Source organism: Thermobia domestica, chromosome 10, assembly GCF_964235325.1.
Source record: "Thermobia domestica chromosome 10, izTheDome1.hap1.1, whole genome shotgun sequence".
NCBI classification, from domain to species: Eukaryota; Metazoa; Arthropoda; class Insecta; order Zygentoma; family Lepismatidae; genus Thermobia; species Thermobia domestica.
This window is the reverse complement of record NC_137463.1, coordinates 172570581-172589216: the sequence shown is the minus strand read 5'-3', so window position 1 is coordinate 172589216 and position 18636 is coordinate 172570581. Positions and strand designations below refer to the sequence as shown.

At 34.8% G+C, this 18636-nt stretch overlaps 1 protein-coding gene across 3 annotated transcripts in view; it reads right to left on the bottom strand.

Moving 5' to 3' along the window:
- LOC145662111 (methyl farnesoate epoxidase-like) overlaps nt 1-18636 on the bottom strand; it is a 379435-nt gene that overhangs the window by 162297 nt on the left and 198502 nt on the right. For 2 of the 3 annotated variants that reach the window (XM_081727445.1, XM_081727444.1), the window contains exons 3-4: nt 6604-6852; nt 4056-4474 (exon numbers count right to left, since the gene is read on the bottom strand). In XM_081727445.1, the coding sequence (XP_081583571.1) occupies nt 4056-4474; nt 6604-6852 (668 nt within the window). The remainder of the gene's footprint in view (nt 1-4055; nt 4475-6603; nt 6853-18636) is intronic. The other variant, XM_081727446.1, reaches the window with a different exon arrangement.

Here is an 18636-nt window from a genome sequence, read left to right as displayed (position 1 = left end):
ATGTGGAAGTACGGTTTGACGGATATATTGAAAAACGTACGCTTTGACGGATATATAGAAAACGTAAGTTTAACTTTTGCGCTAGAAGCTAGAGTACTAAGCTCTTAGAAATGAAACACGGATGACAAACTGAAATGATCCCGAGAAGAAAAATGTCGATAACTCAAAACTTAAAATAAAGTTAAATAACCTCTAAAATTGCCCTCAAATACTACATTCTTCATGTTAGCTTTAATTCGTAAAACATGTGCTCCATCCACCTTGATGGTGAATTTTAGAGCGAAATATGGCAATTAGGTCATTGAATTCTTATCTAACTATAGAATATACTATAAGAAAGCTATTTGGACTGAAAAATCATGAAAATGACAAAAGCCAAAATTTCCAAAATTCTCGTTTTTTCCCAAAAAAGCCTGCTTTTTATGTGAAAAAAAAAACCATCGATTCAAAAAAGCCGGCTTTTTTGCATCTCTATCAATAATACTAACAATAGTAGGGATTTCGAGGGTTGCGACTGGGGTCTGAATTTCTGAACTTTTGTCGGAAACAAGATCACTTTCGGTGCCACTAATAGAAACACATGGGATTTTGGGAGATTCGCCCACCGATGCGATTGAGTTCAGAATTTATAGACTTTGATAGTGAACAAGGTCTCTTTGAGTAGAAACGTCAGATGTCTGGATTGCCACAGATTTACACGAAATAGCTGCGTAGAAAGCGAAGAAGAGATGCATTCCTTTAAACACCGCTTAGCGTCAGCAGCAGTGATCTTCTGAACAATCATTAGATCTGCGCATTGGCGTCTCTGGCGGGGGGCGAGGGGGACGCGTCTCCCAATATTTTGAAATAAAAATATTCAGTATTTAGTTCTAATTTAATTTATTTACTAGCGACAGAATAACATATAGATAATAATAATTATATTTATTTGGAATATAATATTCAGGCTGTGAAACGATTATAACAGAGTTCTTAATATACGTATCTTAAGGGGTCCGTGAAGGTAAGCAGAAGGGTAAGAAATGGAATCGAAGACAATAAACAGGTTGGGCTAGGTAGTACCATTTAAATCATTTTCGCTGAAGTTCCTCCCCCCTTCCCAATTTTATATGCCAGACATGCCAGACAGTTTCTCACGTTGAAAGGCTGGACAGTCTCGAGACCAAGCAGAATGCTCATCTTTGCAGCTGACACAAAAGGGATTTGTCGTTCTCCATGCTCCACACCCTGACTACCCTAGCCACAATTTGCACAAAGATATGCACTCGCATTACACGACGTGCTGGTGTGCCCAAAGTATTGACATTTCAAATTGCAAAGGGAACTCGGGATATATGGACGAACCAACCAGCGTTTATATTGTCCGGAAGTGTAGGCAAACTGAAAGTAAGAATTAGTGATGGAGTAGCAACGGGTTTACCTGACTTCTTACTTTTGATGCGACTAACCCCTGCAGCATGTTAATCAGCTAGCTCTAATTTAACCTCCTCTTCAGTGCGTTTAGGAGGTTCCAACTTCGCAAGAAACGTTCAGTAAGTAATGGAGTTCTACCAACATGTTCACTGGTCAAATGTTAGTCAATTTGAGTACTTTCGGTGTTTGCTTATCGTCGACCAGTTCCACCAATAAGTGGCATTCCGTAATTTCTTGATATCTTTAACCTATGGAATAGATAATAGGTAATAACTTTATCAGCATTGGTACTATCAGTATGTTTGTCTTTAATTGAAAATATCGGAGTACAGGCTCTTTAATATTTGCCTTTTCTATGCTATCTACAACTTGAGACTTTGTCTCGTTTTCGGTTATTTGGGCTCTTAGGAGAATGTGAGTTTTGTCAGTTTTGTTAGTACCCATTAAAAGTTTCTATTAAATGTACATTTATAAACAGAAAATATGTGTAAACGCCGCAACTTTACACTAGGGCGCTTGCGAGGAGAACTTACGCTACGCCCCCTGGCTATCCCATAAGCACGCCCTCACCGTGAACCGACGCTGTCAAGGGGAGTGGTTATACAAGAAATCCATTTCTGTTGACAAAAACGCATGGCGACTGAGAAAGAAGAATTAGAACTTAAAGAAACACCTTGTCGAACAAAAGAATAGAGCCCACCAGTCCAAACGAAAACAAAATGTGCAATTTGTGTCTTTTTGTGCTTTTACTTTTTTTTCTTATTCTAGTGTTCTTTTATTTTTTATACTTTCTAAGACGGACTACGGACAACACAAACACGGGACTCTTACAACAGGAGGTCAGAATGCGTGTACGTCCACCTTAGGTGGAGGAAGATATCCTCGCGAAATCCACTTCCCAAGATCCAAACCAACCACCCGCGAATCTCGTGGCGCTATTAGCTGCTGAGAGGGCATGCAAGAACAATCAGATTTTGGCTAGTATATGAATGAATAAATAACTAGCCCCCCTGTCAGCCCCATCCGTCCCCCGACGATGATGGTTCGCTAGAAGACAAAACTTTTCCATCTATAAATAAAATCAAAGTGTTCTTACAAGTGCAAGTGTACTGCAATTTACATAGGCAGTTAGATTTTTCTGTTCTAAATTCCACAATCGTAAACAAAGAATAAAAAATATACAGACAAATTTTATGATCCTCTTTACTGGTCTAGGGGCTGGTGCGTGCATCTTTATTGCTCATAATCCTGGGTTATATTCCTGATGAGAGAAGACAAACAATTTATTTTCATAATAATTCATTTTCATTAATCCATCTTCATTTACCCTAAATTACATAAGAGTGGGCCGTTAAAACAATAAAATTTAAAAAATAATACTTTCAAAGTATGCTTTCCGTCGAAGTGAACCATCGTACTAGGGAGTACAAAATAGTTGTTTTCAAGAAAATAGTTAAAAATAGATTTTGTGTACGCATGACTAGAAAGAAAAATATTAGGAACGCTCTCAAATACAATCAATGTATAATACCTATACTTGTTGTGAACATCCGTCATTGCCTGGTTGAAATTCAAAACTGGATGGAAAAGCGTGAAGCAAAGAAGTCATTAATATCGTAACCATTCTATTGCTCATTTATTTATCACCTCATATTATATAACCCCCAGAAAACAAATATATATTGTTGTTTGTATATATGCAAGATTCTTAAAAATGCCATAATTGTGGATAGAATTGATTCAATGCAACCCATCTCGAGAATAAAATCGATAAAAGGCTCCGTATGCGATAAAATCAAATTTGATAGCTCGTTGCTATGCTAAAATCTTATGATAGACACACACAGGAATACTCATATTATTTTATATAGAATTATAGAAGTATATGAGAGTGCTTACCATGCTTTTCTATTTAGTTACGTACACATAGAATTTATTATTTTAAAAGTACTTTTCTTGAAAACAATTATTTAGTACTGTATACTACGATTTATTATTTTTTGTTTTTCTATTTGGCTGTAAAGTAGCTTAGCGGTAGAGTGCTTACCTCTGATGCAGGGCGAAGGAAAAGCATTTAGAATCATTCCTGATCTAATCATTCTCTCTTCCAAGGTCATTTCCAATGTTTCGGTCTTTTTTACGACTCCACAAACTATGGAGTTGACATCATCTCTGTCGCTTTTGGATTATTATTTTTCACCCCTTCTCATCCCATGTCGATCATCCCACGGGATCAGGAGTATCATCCTTCATCTCAGTGATCCCGACAATTATGGCTTCGAAACTAATATTAGTTGTTTATGATTATTTTTCTATGTCGCCCCTTTCTACTTAACTTAGTTGTGTGAAGGGCCTCTTATCCTCACAGTATTTTTTTCTAATTGTGATACATTTAGCAAGTTTCGTTGAAATACCTCCAGGCGTTTCTGAGTTATCCTGACCTTCAATCCATACATACTTATACACCTATTTATACATATACATATACATACATACATACATACATACATACATACATACATAAACGGGTCGAGTTAAGAATCTTCCCCTTACTTGAAGTTGGTTAACAATTAGGAAATTGGTTTAATATGTATATACAAGAAATAAGTTATTACAAAATGTTTAAACAACCCATAACTTACCTTAATATACGAAGCAAGTAAACTACGATATTTTACTTGTGCGTTGTATCCAGTGAAATTAGGTGCTACAAAACGAAGCGAAGGGAACGCATTTAAAATCATTCCTGACCTAGTCATTCTCTCTTCTAATTCAGTAAGTATATGAATCATTTCCAGTAAAAGAGAATCATTATAATTGAACCTATGTCCTGCTATCATTTTCCATACGGTGTTTAGTGCAGGTGCATGAAATATTTCTTCCATTTGAACTGCCGCCGTTCCTGGGTGCACAAGTTTCATTTTTACACTTGCAACAAAGTATTCGCACTCTTCAACAATCACTGATTCCATGCTCCTCTTTCCAAAACCAAACTCTTTCAAAAATGTCATAGATACCTTTCTGTGCTTCCACCAGAGGTCTCCACTGGTAAACACAATTCCTGTTGGAAATTAAACAGAGGTGTTATTAATGACAATGAGCATAATCTACTTGTTTTCAGATACTGATTGATACATGTAAAATAAATCTAAGTTGATGTTAATACGCAGATAGTTTACCGATCTATATTTTTCGTTATTAAAGCTATTTTCATTACTTAATTCTACTATTTTTACGAAAAATATCTCGATTACATTTTAATGGAAAGGGTAATCAGTACCACGTTACATTACAGGCCTAAATTCATCTCTTATCCTTGATTTTAATCCTAAGCAGTGCCCGTTACGAAAAACAGTCACACAAAAAATGCATAATATTATATCGAAACCGAATGAATTTTGTAAATTTTATCATGGAATTTTAAAAGAAATACGGAGGCGAGGGAGAGTAAATCAATTACTTTATTCTTTGCTAACTCTAAATCAGTGCTTAGAGAGGGGGTAATAAGGCAACATAAAAGAAAATGTACAACGTATTGCACAAAAGTCGAACATTTTAACTGTAACTTATCATGGATTTTTTTAAAATTAAGGTGGAGTGAATCCACTCTTTGATTCTTGGCGGATTTTACCTAGGGTGATCAGACGTACTGATTTTTGCTGTACAGTTCTGTTTTTATTTTAAGAGCTGTTCTGCATGTTGCGAATGTGCCTAGAAAATCGAGAAATGTCCTTCTTTTCTAAAGTGTCCTGCGGAATGTCCTGAGTTAACTTATTTGCAATATTTTATGTTTCTTTCCTTATTCACAATGCTTTGAATCACAGTCAGTCTTTTCCTGAATGATGAACCGCTGTGTTTTTAACACCTCAAAAGATTAGAGAAAGAGAACAATCAACAAATAATCGTTTTGCAATACATTGTTTTTACTGACAAGGCCTTGTTGAGATATTGGTAAGATAGGAAAGATTTCTATTTCAAGTCACGATAGTAATGCTAACCAAGTTAAGTAGAAGTTCTCTTGTTCCGGTCTAAATTTTCCCTCATTCCTTAAAATAATCCCTCGGTCTGAAAAATCTTCAGCCCTACACAAAGTTTCACTGTACGTTCATAAAAATAAGCCACTTTGTCATTCATCAAGCATATGGAATTGTGTTGAATTCCTTCAACATTTTTGTTGGGTGCTTTTTTTAAAAAATAAATAAATTAATTAATGGTTGACTTAAGGATCACGTTAAATGAAATAAGAACATACGTATTGTCAACGCAGTGAAGTATCATGTACTATTATACTGTGTCCTACTTTGCGCTTGTCAGAATCTGTTCACCCTAATTTTATCTCCAAGGTGTGAGGACATTTCAATGCGAGAAAGAAGATATACGGAGAGTGTTGTCAAAAGCGAGTAATTTTTATGAGGTTTTCATTGGAAAATTAAGTTACATGTATAATTGTGTATGTTCAAAGTTAAAACATGGAAATAGATTTTATCCTCTTTTATACCCTTGCTCTTGACAACTTGTATTCCCAAACAATATGGTAATTTCTGCAAGTTACAATAAGACATATTATGTTTTGTGAGAATCGGACAAGTTTTAAGAGAGTTATCATAGAAATTGGGCGTTTACACTTAGTCGATTTAGTCGCACGACTAAATCGACTCGCTGCATTTGCCACTAAATCGAAGCAACTAGGCCGAATCAGATTGTTGGATGTGTTCAATTATTTCAACCACACAAAATAGAACGTCTTTTAATTCAGTTGCCAGTCGATTAGTCGCCTTCGATCAACAAGCGATTAAGTTGAAGTCCCGTTTACACGGTCGATTAAGTTGAAAGTGACGTCAATTCAACTGAATCGAACGCAAATCGACTAAGTGTAAACGCCAGAAAGATAGGCGGAGAGTCACAGAAATGCCGGCCGAGTCGAGTGGTGAAAGTTTCGCTACGCTCACATTAATCCATAAGTACAAAATGATCCAACAATTTAATACAGTATCAATTCACACAACGCTGTGTATTGTTTATGCTTTTATGACTTCTGACATCTATTTGATTAAATTAAGCGTATAAATTATGTTTCCTGATTACGAAGGTTTCATTTGCTTCTTATTGATTTTTATATGAACAGCGAACAAAATTAAAATTTCACCACAATTATGATCATAATTATATAGGATTTAATAATCTTCTCACCTCCCGTTCCGGAATATGCATATTTTAAAACTGGCATCATATCACGGCCTTGGGTACATCTGCTAGTTAATACATTGCTCACTGCTTCTTTTTCTGAGATAAAAACTTGTTTAAGTCCACACTGGTTAAAGGTGACAACTGGACCATATTTCTTTGATATATGAGTAAACAGTAGTTTCCAAGAGCGAACTCGTAACCAAAGAAACGTCATATACAAGACATTACCCACCAAAGGAAGTGATAAAGGTTCTGAAAATAAAAATACATACAGAAATTTAAAAATCAAAATCAGGATAGGATTCTTTTACATTGCTCAGATTAGCCACTTCAAGTTTTGGTGCTTCAAGATTTTGTATCGAAACGGGATATTATTATTGCAACCTTTTTTTCTTCTTCAACGTATTCCTTTTATGTTTGCTTACTATTTGAAAGAAGAGGAGATAAGGACAAGAGGGGAAAAACACAAACCAAACATCAAGCAAACAAAAAATTGACTAACAAACCAGAACAACAAGCACTTAAACAAACCACTTTCCTATTTAACTAATCTTGAATATATAGTCTGTGAGAGTTTATTTCGTTTTTACTTTACATACCTACTTAGGCTTGACTCTAGTCTAAATTTGCTTTACGAGTGGCTTCCGCTGTTTCTTGGCTCTTCTTTCATGGTTGGTTTTTACCTATAAGACTGTAGTCACCTGGTTGTGTTTGATTCACAGCACTAATACTACACTATACTTTTCACGACTTGACACTCCTATATATATATGTACACAGTAATGACCCGATACCCGTCACATCACACTCTTGGAGCATTACGAATTCTATATCGGACAATGAGGCCGGAGATGCGCTAAGCCCACATATACTATTAATTCATTCCTTCCTCCTAGGGCGCGGAAGTCCTGCGGCGTTCTGGAGTTTCCTTCGATCCGGGAGAAATCCTCATTCCATAATATATACATTCTCCATACTGTATTTCCGTACTTGAATTGCCACTGTTAATTTATGTTATCTCTATGAAATACATTTCTTGATAATTCTGAAAGTTTCTATGCTACACGTGCCAGGATTATGTAATCTTCTTCCTTTTCTAAGATGTATATAATCACTCTTTGTCTGATTTCATCACTACTCTATGTGCTGTTCCAGGAGTGGACACCACAGTACACTGTTTTCTTGTCTTCCACGTTCTCCGCATTCACATCTGTCACTTTCTGTTTGGTTCACTGAATAGATGCGCGTTGTAAGGACCGCGCTCTCTTAAAACGTATATGAGTCCTCTAGTTGGGTAGACATAGACACTTCCAAATTAAGTCAAATACTTGTCAAAGATAGTCATATAATCTTCTTGTCGTTCCTTTTTTCTGTCAATATTTATTCCAATTTTGGCCAATTATCTTTCCTATTTATTCTACATTTTCTATACTTTTATCTAATAGAGCTTTTGTTTTACTTTTATTATCATTTTTAAACCAATAGGTAGCCGCTTTCTGAAATGTCGACAAATATAACGGCTTGATACATAATAGAACGCACAGAGCTTTGTTAATTATGGTACCGTAGGTACCACAGAGCCTTATTGTAATATTACTGAAGTTAGTTGGTAAGGGGTAAATTATATTTTATTAATTTGATATTAATATTTTGTAAATTTTCATATTTAAATGGAAATAAAAATGCAATTCCTATTCTGGTGCTGTTAGGTCGTTCATATGTCTAGAGCAATTAAGGAAGTCTCGAAACAACTCAAAACTATGTCTGGATAAAAACATTCTTTTAATAGGAAATATAACTTATGTTATGCAGCAATGTGTCAACTCAATAACAAACACTTCCTACTTCGAGTCATGAGGAAATTTTTGAAAATGTAATTGTAAGCGGAAGAGCTGACGCTACCAAAAAATAGGAAGAAAAGTTGAGTGGACAGAAAGACTTGTGAACTCGAGAGAGTTTTGAAGTGACCATCATAGAAGAAGATTCGACCTCTTAAATCTCCGATCAAAACCTTGGTGAGTACATGGTGGTTACGAATTGATAACACTCTTCTATTATTCGACTACATTACCAATTTCATTCACATCAAAACCTAACTCCTAATTAAATATGAGAGACTTTATTATTTTTTGTTATAAGGCCAGAGCACCACTTTTGGGTAATTATCTAATCTTATATCTATAGTTTTATTTATCCACTTAAGACATTACCATCTTAACAAATTATTGCTCTACCTAAAATTAAATGGTTAATTTTATTATGAGATTGCAATTTAAATAGCCCCAATGCTAACATGGTTATTATTACGTGAGCTATGTGTGGATATAAATTATATACGTCGACGTCCGGATTTCGATCCAATATGTTGGCATATGTTGTATTAATAAATTTCTCTCTGGATGATTTACTTTAGTTTTCAATGATTTATTCCCAAATATGGTATGTGCGCACACAACGGATCCGTAATTTATTGAGACATTAAAAATCCCTTCCCAACAAGTCTTGCTTAATTTAATTGGTAATCTATAGTTACTTAAAGCAAATAATATCAGTTGTTTACATACCGTTTGACCCTTTTGAGTTGCATATTTAATATAATCCCCAAAATTTAGTTTGTCGTCTATTATTAATCGGTATACAAATTTTGGATTAACTTTCAATCTTGGGGTTCTATATTTTAATAGCTGGGCCTCTTTGAAATTTAGTGTCGAATATTATATACTTTTTTCTCAAAAATTTTTAATTTTCATTCTTCACACTATTTGAGTAAATGCTTTATGATTACCCATGCTATTCCTTCTAGCTCATTCCTGGAGTTCACTGAGACGACTATTGCAAATCATCTGCAAATTGGATGAGCAGTTCCGTTTCTTCTAGTTGATTTACTTTTTTCAGACATGGTTGAATTTCTATATGCAACATGATTGGTTCTAGTATGGATTCTTTTGGACACCCTGAAGGTGTAGTTACTTTAATGTCACCTAGGTCTTCATGAATGATTATTTGTCTATAGTAAGTAATTCTTCATTATGTATATCAAATGTCGCGGTATAATATAATTCGTTTAATCTTTCAGTAAGAGATGGTGTCCACAGATTGCCGAAGGTCAAGTCTAAGTCAAAGAATATCCAATGTATATTTTTCTCCATTTTATTTCTTTCAAATGATCTACAAATGCATTCAGCGTGTCCTCAGCAGATTTTCCCCTTCTCAATCCGTATTTCAATTCATATTGTTCCAAGTGTCTGTGCTTCTGAATCATGTTGTATATTATTCGTTCAATATTTTTGAGATATTTCTTACGAGACAAATAAGGCGATGAGAGTCAACTTTTCATTAATCTTTATCCTGACATTTAAAAAAAATAAATTAAGAATTCTGATTCATCCACGACGAGGGAACTTTGTTTTTAAGTAGAATATTAAATAAGTTGGTTATTTACGTTGCCCAGATATCAGTTCTTCATTTATAAATTTAATTTTTGAATCCGTCCAGTTCTGGAACTTCAGGTCTTCTTTTAATTTTTAATTCTTGCTTCAACTTTTTCATTATTAGTTATTTCAATTTCTTCTTATGTACCTAATACCGTGGATTCCATATATTTTGTTCTTAATTCCTGTTAGTATTCCGTGTCTTATATTTTCGTCTTAGTTCTTGTTTCCAAAAAGCGGCTCTGTGGTGACCAAAATGTCAGTGATTGGTAGTTGTGCCCATTGAGACTTTTTCTCAGGATCACAATGTCTACAACATATCACGCTTTTCCGTTTCCGAAATCTAAAATAAAGTTATCTTCGGCTGTTTTCAAAAATATTAGTCGCGTAGTGACCAAACGGTCGGTGATTTCTGGTTGTGTCGATTGAGACTTTTTCTCAGGAATACAATATCTACAACATATCACGGTTACAAGGAATTCCACCGAATTCCAATTTCCGTAAGGATTGTGTACTCCTTTATCATTTCGAAAGGGACCATTGCCCCTGCAACACTTTTCTCGCAAAAACGACAAAACACGTGCTTCCTATTTTGAAGTTATCTTTATATCGGCAGAGTTTCGTTTCTTTAATGTGGCCCTTTGCTCCTCTTAACATATTTTCTAAAAAAAAAAAAAAAAGTAAGTCAACAAATGAGTTTGAGCGCACTTTAACATTTTTAACTTTTTATATACAAAAATACATAAGGCATTTTACGGAAATTACTATACCTGAATTATCATAGCGTATAAGAATACAAGAGTTTGATTTTGGCACTCAATATCAGACTGGCCAAAATATAAATCTCGCTATAAAAATACATTTCTCTAAAATATCCTTATTTTAATTTATTTATTAAATCTTCTTTCTTTAAACCACTCTTATAGCGTCCGCAACCTAGAATATGTATGTATCTTTTAATATGTATCTTTTATCATCGTGAAGACTTAATGCTAATTTACTTTCTTCCACTGAATACACATTATGCTTTTCATTTCCAATCGTATTCTGTGTTTCGTATATTTCCTTACCTTTTAAGAGACAATCTTCATAATCTTTGAAAGGTATTTCTGATTTGAAAGGAATTTCTCATAGGAATATTTACGTTTACCCATAGAGGGACAGGAGAGATATTCGGTGATACTATCCCGTCCGTCTGTGAAGCTGAATAGGTTTTAAATTGTTTGACATATTTTAAGCGTGGCACGCGTTGTACATTGTTTCGACCGGTATCCCTTGGTTCATTCCTATCGTTATTATGATTCAATCCTTGGATTTTGGCTAGTTTCAAAAGCATCTCATTGCAAAAGCAACTCCCAAGATTTTTGCGTTTTCTGTGGGTATACTGCTTAATACAATATTCATTAATTCCTCATCATCCACCTTGTTCGAAATACTTTGGAATCGTTCCACTACGTCCCGTACGAAATCATACATGGGTTGGTGCTTACTCTGATCGTATTTCATGCTTTCTAATAGTCTTTTTTGTGCGCCTTCAACATTAGGGGATAAGTATTGAGATGAAAAAGTCGAACAAAATCATTGTAACTCCTCACCTGCGATTGAATATATCTAGACCAAGTTTCAGCGGCTCTATTTAGACATTTAGACACAATAGTCAACTTCTGGGTTTCTGTTAGGTTAAATAATCCCAGAGTTTTCGTCAATTCTTCAATGAAAGTTTTCGCTGTGCCATTCAATTTCCATTGAACTTAGGAAAACTGCGCTAAATCGCTAACATTGAAGTCATGACTAGCGGCGAGTTGATTATTTCCTCCTAGTAGATTACGTGTCATCGTCAAATTTGATCCACCCTATTGTGTTGTGCGTATTGGTGTAAGTTTTTCAGAAATTACTTCAATGCTCGGTGTACAAGCCGGAGTTTCAAATCGGAAATTGTTAGGTATTACGCTTGACATAGTTCCCATTTCATGATTATATGAATGACCGACCGAGTTACTACTAGTGGTCGGCACCGTGTTGCTACACATCGTTGAACTACTCACAATCGGTATTTTAATATCTCTTTCACACTTCTCGTTTCATCATTCTCCGAGTCAGACGAGTCTTTGTTCAATATCTTCAATTCTTGCATTTCCTTTTCTACCTTATTCATTCGCCGATTAAGATCTTCCAGTTTCTTCAACTTTACCGTATTGGTGTTCACCTTTTTAGTGTAGTCATTCTGTGATACACTGACTGGGTCGATTTTCGTGTCCAAGTTATCGCATTTCTTTAAAAGTTCATCCAGTGCTTCTTCAACTCCCTCAATGCGTATCTCATTAGATTCCTCTTTCTTCTTTACTTCCAGTATTTCTTTCTTTACTATTTCAAAATCTTTTGTTATTTCTTACCGGAGACTTTTTTTTAAAAAACGCCTAAAACCTGTTCAAATTTAGCTATAGTATTTAAGCGTGTATCAAAATCAGGTAATTTCTTTCCGATCTTATCTTTGCTCTTCTTCAATTGCTGGAAGATAATCTTCATCATGTCCGCTGTGGATAAAGTTTCCATTGCATTTGAATCACCATCATCATTCTTTGAATTCATAGTAATTTTGTCACCTAGGTTCTCTGAAATTACTTTCCTTGTTTCAGAGCCATAAATTTTTCCTGTTTTCTGGTTTGTTCTCTTTCCTTCTTCTAATTTCGTTATGGGTCTCTGTTACCTTCATTTTCTCTTTTTACTTGGTCACATTAGATTTCCCGTCTTCTACTACAGAAACTTCCTCTTCCAATTCACTACTTTCAGAATCTTTCATTTTCTTCTTGCAGGACTCGCATATCCGACTTCTGGTCTACTTAGTAACTGAATTTTTCCTTATCGATATTTAAACATTTGAAATGATGCCAATAATGACAGACGTCACACGCTATTCCTATCAGTACCACTTCCTATCAGTCCCTGTCGCTCGACACTAGATTACAACACTTGTAAACAGTCACACTCACATCACTATTCTCTTCAAAACTATGCGACACCTGTTTATTTATATTTAATTCCTGAGAAGCTTCTCTTCTCCTTCGTTTCGTTTTGTTCCACATCACTCTCATAAACACAATAAAATTGTAAAATGAATTGTGTAATCCTATTTCATTCAAGATTTTATCATAATATTAATAATGTCCAATGTCATGCAACCTTAGCTTGTCATGCCATAGACGGTGAAATTGTGAACAGATGTACCACCATTTAAATAATTGAGAATTTCTCAAAGACGAACATCATTTTAATTTTCAGAACTTTCATTGCACAATGGCTCTCATAGCGAACTGGAGCTACTCCAAAACTCATTATCATATTACTATTTTAATTGGTATCTAAAATCGTTATAAACAACACCATCAGCATCCTGGCTTTTGGGGAGCCAGAAAACATTTCCCTGTAATGCTCCGTTTTATAAAGTCAATTATCTAAAAACGCCTGTTCACATATATACCATAACATATACTTATTTTTTTTCTCTATTTGTCTTTAATAAGGGAGCGCGGTGGCTCAGCGGTAGAGCGTTCACCTCCGGAGCTTGGGGTCCCTGGTTCGATCCCAGCTCGCGCCGTGTGGACTTTGTGGTGGAGAAACACCGTGCTCGTGGGTTTTCTCGGGGTTCTCCCATTTCCTCCCACTTTCCTCATTCCACCATTTCACTCATTTCTCATTCTCACTGTCACCTTTAGCCTAACCGGCATAATCGTGGGACGTTAAACTTAAAGATTTCATTTGTCTTTAATACTTTAGAAATAATATATAAGACCAGATGTTATTGTGTTAACCTTACAGCGATATATCCCTATTATAATTAATCTGTACCTATATTATCAACATTGATCAGAGGCGCAATAATTAAGCATATAGCTTAGATATAATTAAAAGAAAGAACGCTGTTATTGACAGGACATGTTGTCATGAGTAAGATTATTAGTTTGTTATTGATAGAACATGTTGTTATTGTCGAGATTATTAGTTGCTATGGGAAAGCTCTTTACGGAGATATACACACGAAATTAGAGGATACGTATACGAAAGATATGGTTGCTGTTGATATTTAATGTACGTATAAAACAGAAGAATAAATCGACGATATCTGGACGCAATTCATGTTTATGGTTAGTAATTAGTAGCTGATATGTTTATTATAATAACATGATAATTTAAAGATACGTAAAACGAATCAGGGCTAAAGCGAAGTGTTTTTATATATATATTTCGTTTTATCTGGTGCCGAAGACACGGGACTATACTATACTATTTAGTTCCGAAGAATAGTAAGAACTGAGTTTATGTATATACGTATTTTATGAGTTTCACTACTTTGAGAAGTGGGAAGAGAATACAAAGAATTGCTAATATGCAGAATTCCGAGATTGAAGAAGTACCCAGCATTTCAAATGAAACCATACCTGGAAATGCCGTAACTCTGTCTGAACATTCCTATTCTAACCTTATTGATATGTTTAGTCAACTACTTGATACTAAATTTGATCAACAACAAACTAAATTGGATCAACAACAAAAATTGAATGATGAAAAGTTAGAACAGATGCAGAAATTGAACGATCAAAAGCTGAAATCAAACGATGAAAAGCTAGAACAGATACTAGCGCAGCATAAATCTCTTTCAGATAAAGTACAAGGTGTGCAAGAAAATTTTGATCGCTTGCAATACAATTTGAAAGAAAATTTGCAAGTATTAGCTGATGAAGTTACCAACAAAATTACAAATGATATGACGCGAGAAGTTGATACTAGGTTTCAACAATTTAGTAACAAATGGCAAGATAGACAGGATCAACTAGCTCTAGAAACAGAGTCGATAAAGAAAGCCGTTGAAGCCGTGGAATCGACGACAGCCCAACAAAAAAATCAGATAGTGAATATTACTGCCCAGGTCAATTCACATAGCATACTGATATCCAACATACAAGAGGAAATCAGATCGTTACAAGAGAGGGAATGTGACTACAATAATCCTATGTATAAGGAGGCTTTGGGTACTCCCAATCAACAGGAAACATTGCATCATCAACAGGGAACATTGCATCTTCAACAGGAAGCATTGCATCACTGCCCGAGAACTCCATTAATAGAAACTGACGGGATATCTTCTTCTAAGAGTTCTACTGATGATGGTTTAGTTGTGGAAAACCACAGAAGGCGATTCCAAAGTCCAGATCGCAAAAGAAGAAAGGAGATAAATAAGTACAAAAGGGTTCCAGACCATTATCAACGCCAACAAAAACATAACTATAGCAAAATAAACGTTAAGGTCAGTGAAATTAAGGCCATGACTAAATTCAGCGGTAAGTGTGACGAAACCGCAAGCTCGTTCTTAGAAAAATTTGAAGCAGAGTGCGAGATTATGGGTGTAGATCAATCTAAATTTATGAAGTTGTTACCACATCTGTTACTTCCTCCTTGTTCCTTGTGGTTTAAAGCTATTCGCGACCATATAAAATCCTACGAAGAATTTAAACGGGCCCTGTTGGCTAATTACGAAAATGATTTCTTGTTAGCTAACCGTGATGCGATGGTGCGAACTCGACACTATTCACCTCGGGTCGATAAATCTCTTACGGATTTTACAATCAATGCATATAATGAACTTAAACTCGTCAATCCGTTTCAGCCAGAATCCAGAATAATCGCTTCCGTACGCATTTTATTGCCGTATAAATTACAACAGATTCTGTTGTCTGCTCAATGCGTAAACTTCAATCATCTGATAATTTTAGTTCAAAACTTCGAGAATCAATTCCCGAACCCTAGCGGAAGTAATCGTAATCCACCCAATCCAATTCCTGTCAGAAACCTGAATATAACTAATGAAAATACCGAAAATCTTCGCAGCGATGAGAGGTCACGTGACAATACTGGCATTGGAATTAGTGAAAGATCTGTTATACGTACTGGAACTGGAGCTAATGGAAGATTCAATTCTAGCGGTAGAAATGGAACGAATTATAATAATCCGAGGAACAGTTGGACGAACGGAAGAAACTTTCGTGGAAGACGTAATTACAGTAACAATGTCATGCATACCAGTGTGACCCAAAACAGATTCAATTGGAGATCTCGAGATGGCAGGAACTGTCGGAATAGGACCGAAGTAATGAATGAAACAGGAAATGGATCAAGTGAAAATAACCAAGATTGTGGTGTTCAATGTACTTTGATTGACCCATTTGTTAATCATAATTTAAACTAAAACCCGCTGATATGGTTGGGGTTAATCCCATACCAGCCGAAGGTTCCCACGGTTATTCGACGCAAAATTCGCCTATTAATTTATTTGTGAATAATATTGATGATAAATATAATTTAGATATGAAAAGCTGGAGCAGGTAAACGGCTAAAGCTGGTTAAAATTTCAACCCTGATATGTTAACTAAATTAAATTTGGATAACAATTCTTAATTTATTCTCTCAGATGTTACGAGTTGTGTTGTGAATACTTCATTTGGACTTTATATTTCTGCAACATGTTATGATGTGATTAATTTATTTTATCTTTGTATTAACTTTGAGTGTTATGTTTACCTTTATTTTACTTTACATGTTCAAAAGAGATTTGATTATGTTAACTTGAAATCTATGACATTGATTTTAAATTGAAGCCTTTAAATGTAATTATTGCCTTCTGATCTTGTTGTTGTTTTGATAAGATGACGATCTTAATTATAAATAATGTTGTTTGTATATGGATGTTATCGTTCAATGTAAAAGAGGAACAACTAACTAGTAACTCTGCGTAAGTCATCAATTAGTTATAATTTTGAATAGACCCATAAATGATATTTATAATGAATCGACGTTTTATGATACGTAATTAGTAATAAAAGAAAAATGTTGTTATAAATGAATTGATATATATATATGGAGAAAGAAGAGAAAAGAAAAATATTTATATTGATGTAATAATAATAATTAATACGAGGATTGATGTAATAATAATTAGTACGAGGGCTATTCAAAAAGTGAATGTTTTGAAAATATACAGGGTTCTTTCCTTCTCTGTAATACTGTTACGGAATTCCCGTTCTGGGCGACATCTACAGCGATATATCCCTATTATAATTAATCTGTACCTATATTATCAACATTGATCAGAGGCGCAATAATTAAGCATATAGCTTAGATATAATTAAAAGAAAGAACGCTGTTATTGACAGGACATGTTGTCATGAGTAAGATTATTAGTTTGTTATTGATAGAACATGTTGTTATTGTCGAGATTATTAGTTGCTATGGGAAAGCTCTTTACGGAGATATACACACGAAATTAGAGGATACGTATACGAAAGATATGGTTGCTGTTGATATTTAATGTACGTATAAAACAGAAGAATAAATCGACGATATCTGGACGCAATTCATGTTTATGGTTAGTAATTAGTAGCTGATATGTTTATTATAATAACATGATAATTTAAAGATACGTAAAACGAATCAGGGCTAAAGCGAAGTGTTTTTATATATATATTTCGTTTTAACCTCGTATTACGATGTTGAAGTTCTTTGGTGAAATTCTCCATTTTTCATCATCCTGAAAAACATGAAAAACTCAACCTGTGGCACAGTTAAACGTCGCTATCTCGGCTTGCGGAATCGAGAAAAACCTTAGGTTAGATCGTGAAGAAACATGCAAGATCACATGAGGCTAAATATTTACAATGTCATGTAAAATGCAGAAAAAGGCATAACATAAAGAATGTATTAACAATGTCGTTAACAATAAAACCATCAGAATTTAAATGAAAATGTTGATTTTACCAAAACACTATATTATCGATTCTATCAACATATGAAATTGAACAATTAGTTTTACAAATGTTTACACAGTCGTGTAAAAATACTCAGATAATCTTCCACTTTTATATTCGACATTTCCATAAGTGAATGTTCTTACATATACTTATTATTTGCTTTTAGAATTCAGGTAAGTATTATCAATTCCGAAAAGTAGAAAGTTAGGTTAAGCTATATAAGGATAAATTTAGACAGAAAGCAAGTTCCAGACGTATTTGAGGTAAACTAAGTTTTTAAAAAACTGAAATGAAATCTTTGAGTTTTATGCCGGTTAGGCTAAAGGAGACGGTGATGAAGAGAGATTAATGAAATGGAATGAAGAAAGTGGGAGGAAACAGAAGAACCCCGAGAAAACCCACGCACACGGTGTTTGTCCACCACAAAGTCACTTGGCGCGAACAGGGAAACTAAGTTTAAGTATTTAGCATGAATCCAGGTAAGTAACTTCCAGAAGGTAAGTATCCATTAGGTTTGCAGTTGTATATTAAAAGAGTAAAGATTAATTTCCCAGGTAAGTTTTGTTAGGATTGATTATCACTGAATTGTGCCTCATCAATATTTAAACATTTGTACCAATAAACATTGGTACCAATAAATACAGACGTCACACGCTATAACCTATCACTGTTCCTATTAGTACCACTTGGATCGTCCGTGGCGCTCGACACTAGATTACAACACTTGTAAACAGTCACACTCACTTCACTATTCTCTTCAACACTATGCGACATATATTTATTTATATTTTAGCACCTGGGAAGCT